General features: G+C 36.8%; 1 protein-coding gene across 1 annotated transcript; it reads left to right on the forward strand.

Annotated features, from left to right (window-relative positions):
* Positions 1-3,855: 3,855 nt before the first annotated feature.
* Positions 3,856-11,876, forward strand: LOC106943475 (uncharacterized; the record flags this gene model as incomplete). Its single annotated transcript, XM_015026786.1, has 22 exons — positions 3,856-4,043; positions 4,228-4,293; positions 5,469-5,534; positions 6,999-7,040; positions 7,428-7,463; positions 7,555-7,608; positions 7,692-8,558; positions 8,634-8,735; positions 8,839-8,961; positions 9,398-9,457; positions 10,087-10,146; positions 10,257-10,292; positions 10,376-10,438; positions 10,513-10,563; positions 10,638-10,706; positions 10,794-10,859; positions 10,943-11,032; positions 11,156-11,215; positions 11,329-11,382; positions 11,484-11,549; positions 11,626-11,679; positions 11,776-11,876. Coding segments are annotated over exons 1-22 (2,207 nt in total), but the record flags the coding sequence as incomplete, so codon positions are not given.
* Positions 11,877-11,968: the final 92 nt, after the last annotated feature.

Genomic DNA, 11,968 nt, shown 5'->3' on the forward strand with positions numbered 1-11,968 from the left:
TGTGTTTTCTACTCTCATGGCGATTTGTTTGACTTCCTTAGGCAAAGTTTCATTCTCTTCCCGGATAGTGCCGGCTGTATTGAAAAGCTTGCAAACTCTGTCATAAAGTTTGCCAACTTTTTTACAAACTCTCTGCTTAAGAGTTTTGCGTGGGACCACGGATCCTGAAATCTTTCCAAAGTCAAACATTTTCAGTTTAGTTTGATGAGCAACTACTTTAGGCTAAAAGGTTTGCAGCAATTTCTGTAAGCAGAGACGACGCAGACTCCTTCAAAGTGAGGCAAAGGGAATCTTATGATAAAGTCAAGAGTTCCACCTCTGTGACATCAAAGGAGTCTGTGACATCATTGTTGAAATCATTCTTTAGTCCCGTAGCCATGCCAACATGATGACCTGACAACATTCTGACACGCCGGGCCGCCTCACTGTTAGTGATGTGTGATAAACTGTTGATAAAATAAAACTCCTTTGGTCTTAATATCATTTCAGTAACAACTATTTATTGCCATGTAAAACAAAATTTGCCATTCAGAACTGAAGCCATGGCAACGTACAATAGCAGAGAATGAAATAGGTTATTTTCAAAATAGATATTTATGAAGATTATTAACGATCGGAGGCTTAATATTGAGTGCCCTTTAAATAACATGAACACTAATATGTCTGTTTTTAATGTGTTCTTTTTTTTTTAATTCCATCATTTTAAAATAAAATAAAAAAGATGAGGGAAATGAATACTGATAGCCATCAGAAAGAAATGATGTATATTAAGCTAACAAAAAGAATATAACCTTCAATTTTATCATTTTTGGTGGTTATAACACGTAAAGGTAATAAAATACGAGTAAACATTTTGTTTTTATATACATATAAATGAATGTTTTAAAAACAATTATTTTTAAAATGATTAATTTTATTATTATGTACTTTTAAAGACAAAATGCAATAAGTTGTTAATGATAAGCATTTTTAAGATGATTTCATAAATTTTCAAACAAGACACAGTTTGAAACTAGAACCACCACGATCAACAGGGCACTGAGTCAGGCTGTAGCCAGGATCCAGACTTTAGTCTTTCATTGGTGGTAATCAGGATAGACAAAGAATCAAAAATATGAAACAACAATGACTTGACAATTGCAGCACCGTGCATTGCCTGTGCGACTCCGAACGTAGACTTTCTGGAATTTATGTTGTTGTTCTTCTGGGGGGTTTTCACATGACATAAAATCACCAGATCAAACTCAGTAAACATCTCAGCATGTCCTGGCAAATTCGTTTTTCCCCAGACAGGAATAAGTGGTTTTAACATGGGATTTAGTTCTGTTTTCTTGGCAATTTGCTTACTTGATACGTCAAAACAGAAATTTGTGTGTTGCTTTTCTTAGAGCCCCTTATTTCAAAATCGGGACTGCAGAATGCATAATCACCTCTATGTCATTGTGAACAATTAGAATCGGGCCAAAGCATAAGCAAATAGTGACTCAATTCTTTGACTTTGCGAAGAAACAAAACCAGTGACGGTTACAAAAACGTCTCCGTCTACAGCAGCAAAGCAATGAAAATGAACACAGTGCCACCATGTGGACATTATCAGTGTCTCTATTTTGTACAATCGGAAATGTCACTTAGTTTGTCCTGGAACAATAATGGTCGTGATTCAGTGGTTCTTTGTCCGAGTACCATATGTGGCACTTGGGCTGCCACTAGTGGTACTTCCAGCCAATATCTGTCTTAATTATTAGCAAGAAAAATTAATAACTGTGGTGATTAACACCAATAGCTAAAACGTTGGTTTTGTTCAAACAAATTAATCTTTGCTGTAAGAAGGAACTGCTGGAAAAATAAAGAAGTTGAGAAAATTTCAACAACTCCCATTTCAACAAATTTCAACAATCAAAACCACTGGGTGTGTATGTATAATGACAAAATCATAAATAAAAATCAGTCAGCAAAAGGACACCATCATAACATTCATCTATGTGACAGTAAATAGATTATGACATCTAAAAAAATACAGGACAAGATGCGTCTGTATATTACATAAAATGTTTCCTTTTGCAATAAAGAAATTAGTCTTTTCTGGTCAGGCAATGTTATTGATTTTAATTGACCAAGCAGATGAATTATGTATGCACATATGATGTAACATTGAAAATAAATATTTTCTTTTTACTGCGGCTATTACAAAATTGTCTATGCAAAGGCAGACATACTGGATATTCAGATCAAAGTTGGTGAGAATCTTTTTGTGTTTTGCACTCCAAACTTCTGTGAACTTTGCTGGAATGTTGTTTCCCATCGTTCCTGTTGAGTCATTGTTTGAAAAAAAAAATGTCAAGAAGGTGGTGTTTGGAAAACGTGACATTTAGATGCGATGCTTGTTATGAAAAACGTTTGTGAACCACTAAATACAGAATATGCCTGGCAAAAGGTTTTAGATATTTCACCATAACCCACATCTTCTGCTAGATGTTTCCAGTTGTAAGAGTTTGAGTGACGCAAAGATGCCACAAAGTGATTCTTTTGACGTAGAGCTGGGAAATCTCCTGCATCATTGTTATTTAGCAAAATGTCTTAAGCTTCTAAAAGTTTGGGAGGGACCGTGGGAACTAAAACAATTCAAGCAATGACATCATCTGTCAGCAGCGAGCTTCAGGATAACACACCCGGACCACTCCATCCGGTTCAGCGGGGAGAGGACGACCGGTCTGTCCGCTTCGAGGAGGCTGCGCTTCGGATGAAAGGTAAACCGCAGCGTGCTGCCGTCAGCCTACAGCAGCATTGAAAGCGGAAGCAACCCAGATCTGTATTTCAAAATAATGTACTATCTGAACGAATACTTTCGGATGCATATTTTGTGATGCAAATGTTGTGTTGGGGGGGAAAAAAAACTTGCATTTATTTGTGTCTTAACATAAAAGTATTTAATTTCACAAAATACTTTTCATGTAGTGCATGTGGCTTGATAAGCAGATTTGTGGCCTCACTCATAAGTGAAAGAGTTGCCTTAAACTTATTTGTATTACCTTAACTAATGCTTTTGTATTTATGATTTTTGCTGGGCCAGACAACAGGAAGAACCCAAATATTGAATTATTATTATTATTATTATTATTATTATTATTATTATTATTATTATTATTATTATTATTATTATGATTAGTAGTAGTAGTAGTAGTAGTAGTAGTAGTAGTACATGTTTTTGTAGACATTGTATTTATATAAATATAAGTCTATAAGAGGTTAGTTATAATATTTTTGGATTTTTCTGAATCGATAATACTTTAGTATCTAAAAATTATAATGTTATAGTACTTTTTTTTTTTACAACATGTATCCACCGTCTAGGGGTTGTACAACCACACCTGCATTAATACCTGTTCATGTATATACCTGAATATTAACGTTCTGTAAGCTGCAATAGTAAAATTTTTCTTCTATGAATAGGGCACATAAATTGTGTCCATCCGGAAAAGCCACCTAAAAAGTATCTATTATCATTTTAATGAGTTTCAGTTATGAGAAACCATACACATTGTTTGGAGTCAAATTCAACCACAAAATATTTTGTACTTCACATTGAACCTTGATAGTTCATTAACAAAGCTAATATGTGTTAGCCAAATATCTTCTCAACAATGCCTCTTGTTTCATGATTTATAATAAATTGTGATTTGCGGTAAAAGTTCACGTTTTATTCCGTCATACTTTTCAGCAAAACAAACCTAGTTAACAGTAAATATATTTCCTGTTAAAACGAAACCGCATTTTTAGGGTGAGGAAATTCCAGAAGAATTTTATTTTGAAAAACCTAGCAACCGGAAGTTTAATTGCTTCGTACATCCACCTTGGAGCAGGTGCTTCCAGCAGAGAGGCAATTAAAAACCAAAGCGGTGCGGAAGGCAGTGATGTGTGTTAATACAAGAGGATTCTGTTTTTTCGTGGAATAACGCACAACTGTGGGAAAATATTATGTTCTGGGAACAAACATATTGTGTTAAAATAAGTTCAGGAAGAACATGAGAGGAGAAACGGCTGTGGTAAGTTTTCTTTTTCTTTTTTTTAATTAAAATATCTATTGGGAAAAAGAAAAAAATAGGCTGTGTTACTGGTAAACTGATTCATATTTGTGAAAAGCTTAGCTTCTTTAGGAAAACGGGCATTTTTCACTTACATTTAATTTGTAATTGTGCTTTTTTGTTTTATTTTAAAAAATCAATAAAGGAAAATGGTGTTGAAGTGGTTGAACATGGAGGAGCAGCAGCACCAACTTCACTCGGGAGTCGACCTGTGAGTCTTGTTTTCTGCTACAAATATGGTTTTATGTGTAAAATGTTGGTTCCAAAGTATGACATTAAGTAATTCCACCGTTTTCTAAAATATTGTATTTTACCTGTATCATATTTTGGAAAATTACTGCGCAGGAAAAACTTAAATTTTCAGATGGGCAATGCTGATTTTTTTTTTTTTCCTTGCACTGGTAGCACTCTAGGTATCATTGTCTGTATCATTTCTCCTGACAAACTGTAATGCCAAACCCAGATTGTCATGGCAACTGTTTGTGAATTCCTTCGCATTGAAAACAATGCTTCTAATCTCTGACATCAGCAATGAAAGCAAGTTCCTCTGTAAAATAGCAGGTGTATTGAATATTAAAGTTTCTGAATTTACTACGTTATGACTGTACATATGAACAGATGTCTCATTTATTTGCATAGAACAGAATTCTCCATGTTGTAGAGTATTATATTTTTGGTTCGTGGTTGGATAATTACATGTTTCTTTGCAGTTTGGAATAAGTAGATTGTAGAATGATGTCTGCATTTCCAAACTTTCTCTATCCCATTGTCTAAAAGAGACTAAAATCACAGACTTGGCGTTGCAGAAATATCACCAGTCAATTCACTGTGAACTTTAGTTGATTTCTTCTTTAAATTCCCCCATAAATATGCTAAAGACAACAACAGCAATTCAGTGTAAGATGCTTGAATGCAGTCTTCTGTTTACAAGATTTTGGGTATTTTCATGTCACAGTTTCAGTTCTGCAGTCTAGTTTTTCAGGTTCTTGACGTTCGTTTTGTTTTTAGCATTGTTTCCGTTCTGTTTTAGAGCATGCCAAATCACAAGCCGGTCGAACTATTTTTGGAAACGAACATTTATATAAACGTGAAAAATTAATCGTTCAAAAATCCTACAGTCAGATTTACTATTTATTATTATTATTATTATTATTATTTTGATACTTTATTTTTACTCTTCTTCATTTTTTTGAAGGTGGGGAAACTTGGAAAAGCTGGCAGTGTATCAAATACTGATTTTCTGATCTTTGCTGATATTTATGTTTGCAAGTTGAATCGTAAAAATAACCAATTTGTACACCCTTACCATAGTTTAACATGTCTGATTTAATCATGAGGGAAGCTAAATGTATGCATTATCAGTGAAGCAATGGTTTGTCTCTGCAGAATGTTGCAACTCTACAAAATATGCTGAAAATGGCTTCTCGTGGCTCCCCTAATCATCACTACAGTGTAAGTGGTTGCACAAATATACAATCAAAATTGGAATTACTGAGGTGCATGTGAACTTTGTTGACTTAGAAACTTAAAAACTGAGAAACATTTCAGCTTCTTTAGCTTTAAACAACAATTAGCAGCAAAGTTCTCTCTTTCTATAATCATGAGCCAAGAGGATAAACGTCTCCAGGTATATCAGAATCAGTCTTCATACTTTGGAAATGGTTGACATTTTAGTCTTTGTATGGTAGGTTTGTGCTCAGAAAGCGTGAAAACCTGCGAGCTGCATTTTAACATTTTCAGGTCAAAGGTTAAATGTTATTATGAATTACAAAACTTTTAGGAGAAGTGTAGTTTAAAATGGCCTGAGGGATTTGACCTGTTTGTCTTGGGTTTTGAAAAGTGACGCCTGAACACATTTTGGAACATTTTTTTTTTTTTTTTGGACAAACCAGGTTAAAGTGTTAATGTTTGGCTATAATGCACTGAAACTGTAGTGTGATGATGGAGAGCTGATAATTTTGGCTTAATTTAAGAGGAGGTGGGATAAAATTTATTTTATTTTTCTTCTTCAGAGTAGTCAGGGAGGTGTAGTGACCCACTGACAGCTCACATCTCAAGTAAACTGAGGAACGAATCCCTTAGTTTCAAGAAAAAACCTCATTTAAGTGTCCAGAAATAAACTTTTTGGTGATCTTAAATGAAAATTTCCTGTTCTTCTTGAAGCTAAACAGGTTGTTAAATAATGATAGGAACTCAGTTTCTTTGGCTAAGAACAAAAGTATACAAAACAAAGAAAACTACAACATTATTATAAAAAAGTATAAGAAATACTTAAAACTAAATTAATCCTCCATAGATGGTAAAACACAAGTGGTTGCATGCTGGGATTTGGAGTTTAAGACAACTCTGTGGAAGTGTTGAATTCACGTATCTGAAATTAAAATAAACCAAACTGTAATGTGGCCTTAAACATGCCAATCACAGGTCTTAAATTTGGTTGGTAACTAGCTGCTAATACACCCTTGCTAGCTAGTTGGCTAATTTTGTTATTCGTCTACCCTCGGTGAATACAAATGTGTCACCAAATGGCTGGAGGACGTAGTTTTTTTTTTTTTTTTTGCCAGTGGCTCACTTTTGTTGCCAGCCCTTACAAGCTAGCAGGACCCCTCAATCATCCTCTTTATTCGTAGTTTTGTTTCTGTTTGAAATTTGTCTTGCTGTACCCACTATGAAATTCCTATCTTTATTGTCTGGGGTGTTATTTCCTTTGAATACCAGAAAAAGGATGTCGACAAATCAGAAGCTACTGTGGAAATTTTTAGAGTAGTTCTAGCAGGAAGAAGTTTTTAAAAAAGAAATGACCTCCATCAGGTGCTGCTACATTCCATGTTTTCATCACGCAACAAAAGCAGCATGCTTCTTTCCTTTCTTCCCACCCATGGATGTTTGTTGATATCTGTAACTTTTGCTCCACAGAGAGGTGAGTGGTCAGATACGGACAACCAGCACTTTGAACAGGTGAGATAAAAAAAAAAAAAAAAAGTTGATCCCTGGATGTGCTTATCCTTGATAATGTTACAGTTTAAGCACCATAAGTAGCTGTTTTAGATCAATAGAACGGCTGAGGATAATGACCTGGTATGGAACTGGTTGATTTGTGCTCCTGTTTGGTTTTGCTATCTACCTAGAAGTTTTTTTGTCTTTAAAGCTTCAGTTGTAGGTGTGTCTCTGTCACATTGTTGTCTGACTAGAAAGTTCTGTTCAGTAACGTCATTCTTGTTGTGATTGCGTGCAAATTGACTAGACACTTAAACACTTAGACACACTAGGCACTGGTTCCTGTCACGGTTTAAATTGATGATTCATGATGCAAAAGCAGGACTCATAGTTTTTGTCATTTTTCAGAATGGAGTCCAAGAAGACTTTCCGTCAAGCCTTCAGGTTTGTTTTTGAATGACTGTTTCTCGCAGCTGTGCAGCTTTAACTAGGTTTTATTTATTTATTAATATTGAATTCTTGTTACTCCAAATAGAATGAAAACTCTGCAGATTTGATCACAGAGAACCCTTTTTATCCATATTACAAGGTATGTATGTTACAGATCTCTGCTTATTGATAACATTGACTTTTACTGAACACATTCCAAATGAAGTTGTGTTCTGCCATTAGGAATCAACTAGCAACATTAATGGAATGGAGGCTTCAGTACAAGCAGACGATTCCATCTCTGTACCCACTATGAAATTCCTAGGCTCACCTCAGGAACTTGGTTATGGAATTAAAGCCACGGAAAACGGAGCTATGTTGTCTGAATGTGTTAACGTGCCTCAGAGGTATGACCCTAAGGACGAGCTCTTCAGACTGTCCTCTCTGAGGCTCAATGGCACTGCCAATGAGGATTTTCATGATTTGGTTCAAACACAAAAGTTCTCTAAACCCATACAGAGAAATGGCTCAGACATTGTCACAGATGACGTGAATGCTTTGTTTGGCTCATCTAACAAAGGGAACGATTTGAGCCGCTCTCCACAAGCCGTGGCACCAAACCCATTTTATAAAACTTTGGCCTCAGAAGCAGATTTGTTTTCAAGGAACGGTGAGGACCTCTTCCAAGTGAATGACACCCAAGACAATGCACCCAACACAGACGGTAACAAGTCTTTTAAGGAAGGGTTTGACGTATTTTCATTGCCTACAAATCCGGTGGATCCATTCCCAAGTCCGCTCCCAAGGAATTTATTCAACGTTCCCAGTTTGGATGATCCTTTTGGTCCAACTCCCTCCAAGACAATGTCCTCTTCTCCTTTAACCAATCGCCCATCTGAGTTCAAGTTAGACACACCAGAGTCAACAGGTCTAGTAAAGAAAACTCCACCAAAAGTTCCTCCAGCTGTTCCACGAAAGCCTCAGATCAAACCAAGAGATCTTTTCACGACGCCTCAGGGAAGCAAAGAGGAATTTCTTGAGCCAACCTCCTTCAGCCAGGCCAGCAGTTTGTCCTCCTCGCCCAGCATTTCTCCAGCTGACATCACTCACGTATGTAACTCTTATTCCAAACGACAAGACTAAACACTTTAAGGTTTCTATAAAGTCACTTCATACGTTGTACAGGTGCAAACTTTCAAACGGCCACCGAGACCCGTTCCTCGAACTCGACGCCCCAAAGCAGAGAAGCCACCAGCACCAGAGAGACCTCCACCCCCAGCACACTCTGTAAGCCTCAAACACGCAGATGATTTTCTGATGTTTTGTGTTGAACTCCATCAATGAGGACACTTGTGACTGTATAAACTCCTTCTCTCCTCTAAACTCTTAGACTAAACTGGAACCAGAAGTACCTGAAGCGCACACTGCTAAGCCAGAACCGCCAAAACCTCCACCTAAACCAGTCCTCAAACCTCTTCCTAAACCAGTCCTTCCCCACAAACCAAAGAAACCGGTATGAAGTGTGATTTGTAATGTGGTGTTCAAATGGGATATCTCTATTGTTAGACAGACATAGAATCTGTATTTTCTGTTTTTATACAGAGAAAGAACTGCAAAACCAAAATTGAAGAGAAAACCAGCAATCTACATCTCTGCATATAATTTGTGACTAATGTCTGCCTAACTCTGGGACTGTTTTTTTTTCTTTTTCTTTCTCATAGTGAATGCAGTTTTTAGTGTATATTGTAACTTCTTTCATAAACCAGTGGCAGACTTGTCAATCATGTCTGGGCAGTAGAAATGTAGCCATGCAAAGTTATCTTCTGCTTCTTATTGATATTTAATTTGAGTGCTCATCTCATTTTTTTTCTAATTTTTTTTTGTTTGTTTGTTTTTTATACCAGATAGAAAATTGTTCAACATGGATGTTTAATATATTTGTTTTACAGGAGAGCAAACCATTGGAACCTGATAACTTTGTGTTTGAGGATGTCCTCCTGATTGGACAGGTGAGTTTCACCTAGAAAAATGTTTCCAACTGTAAAGCTGAAATTTTCAGTCTGTTACATGTTGTGCAGATTTTGATCAGAATGAAAGATATGATGCTCTGTTTAGATTGGAAAAATTTAATCTCATGTTTGAGACACGCTTGATACCTAGGTTTGGGGGTCAGAGGTCAGTAGGGTGACGGTACAACAGCAAAAGCAAAAAAAGTTAAAAGCCAGATTTATTCTTAGTTTTTGTGCCAAGGGTTAAAGTCTGAACTATGTGCATGATGATAAATGTGAGTATGCCCTTAAAACCTGAATGTTTTACGGGCATACTCACATGTGTTTTTTAATCACTCTCCTGTGCTGTAATGCAATGAAAGCCTCTTTTGACATTTAAAAAAGCATCATAACTTTTGTGACATAATCAGTTTCTGATTGTTTGGGCCGATCTTTGACATCTCCACCGTGTCGGTCACAGAATCAAATCAGAGGCTGTATGAATGTGACCATAGAGCTTTTTCACAAGTGTCCTACCAGAAAAAAAATCTGATGCCAATGAATAAATAAATCGCTTTGAAAGAAATATGTGCTGATCTGTTTTATGAAGTTGAAGCAAAATGTAAACATTTTTCCCCTCTAAAAATCAGGAACACTGTGTGGAGGATTGGCCTGAGGACAGTCCTGAGCTGGATCCAGATTTTAAGCCAGTAAGAAAACAAATCTAAATGTTTTTCTTTATTTGTCTTTTACAACGGGGTCAAATTTAATTCCTTGAAACTTTGAATTTTAACTTGTTCTTTTGTCTGACTTCTCAAAGTCTGGAACATTTAAGCTACGAAGAGAGTCGATGAAGGTCAGTCAGTTCAGTTTCCTCTGTTAAACTTTGCTGATTTTTAAGTCATAGAAAATCAGCTGAAGACTGCTGCCTGTTTTTAGGCCAAGATGGAGTCAGATGGAGGAAGCAGTGAAGATCCTGATGGTACCTTTGGTTACGTTAAGGTAGAACCTCTCCTCCTTCCTGCATGTTCTCCTGCTCTACCTGCAGCTTCAGCTAAACTCTGAACATTTTCCAGAAAAAGGACAGGAAACTGCGAATGTCACTGCTGTCCAGAAGAAGCTCAAAGGTAAATCTGATCTAATAAAGAAATGTTTAATTGTTTTGCCTTGTTTTACTAAAATGGTAACATTGACAATGCAGGACAAGTATTCAGATGATTCCATGGAGGGAAAGAGCAACATGCTGCCCAGCCGACAAAAAACTCCCAAGGTAGAGATCGTCACATGTTGTAAAACCAGCAGTTGTTGTTTTATACTAGCAGGTCTTTATGCAGGTTATTTGGCTTTTGTTTTGCAGGAGTTTGGTTCCAATGACTATATTTCTACAGGAGATGATGAAGATCATTATAGTTTGGACTATAAAGTATGTTTTGTTTTCCAACAGTGAAAAGTCTGGCTATAAATACGGTTGACAAATTTATCTTATAACATACTTAATGCCTCTAGAAAAAATCTACAAAGGCCAAAGTCAGTCACCTGTTTCGGAGAGCCTCCGATGCTTCCTCTACGTACAGCGACAAGTATTCACCTTCAAAGGTAGCTTAAAGAAGATTGCAGGAGATTTTCTAAGAGATTTAACTCCAGCTTTCCTTACAATTCTTCTTTAAAAGCAAAGTGATGTTTGAATGTATGAGGGAGTTCTTGAATCCTCTCCAACAGGACGGTGACCATAAGAAAAGCAGCAAGAGGCAAAACACCATTGTACGTCGACAGTCGGCGGTAAGCAACCTCCATTCTTCAAGTTAAATGTGGAAAAGCAGCAGGTCAGGTTTTCAACCCAACATGGATTCATATTTAAATGTATTAATGTATAAACTTGAACTATTTCTCAGGACTCAGTGTTGGACGAAGATTATGAAGATGGGGAGAAAGGTGGCCATCGGCAGGTTGTTAGATTTTTCCCTCGTTACTCAGAAACACATTTCTGATCACATGAAAATAGAACCTGCTGTGCCTTTCATTCTAAACCTAATCTGTTTTCCTCCAGAGGAGGAATAGCAAGGTGAAAATCAAGTTTGTGCCACAAAGAGGATTTGCCATATCATTAGAAAAGGTAAACATCTGATACTTCTCAAATTAAAACAAAATGGAAAAACCCCACCTCATTTCAACTTCTTTGTTTTCTACAGCCACACGGTGAACCAAAAGGAGCTCATGGTTATACGTCTCGCAAGGGCTCAAAGGTACAACGGGGACTTGTGGCTGGTTAACTGTTTGTGAATGCCATGTTTGTGGAATGAGGATGTCTGAACATGTTTGGGATGTTTTCACCCTCACAGGACAAATCTGTTGAAGAATTTGGAGCACATGGCTACACACCTCGTGACAACCTCCAGGTAGAGAGCTATTTCAGTTTCAACAACAACAACCTGCACAAACTGTATCTGATACGACTGTAGATAGGATGCTGACTTGAGACAGCATAGTTTGATACATTTAGTCAGTTTTCCACAGTTTACAGTTCTTGCAGTG

Source organism: Poecilia latipinna, unplaced genomic scaffold (assembly GCF_001443285.1).
Source record: "Poecilia latipinna isolate Pla-1442-1.1 unplaced genomic scaffold, P_latipinna-1.0 Scaffold5343, whole genome shotgun sequence".
NCBI lineage: Eukaryota > Metazoa > Chordata > Actinopteri > Cyprinodontiformes > Poeciliidae > Poecilia > Poecilia latipinna.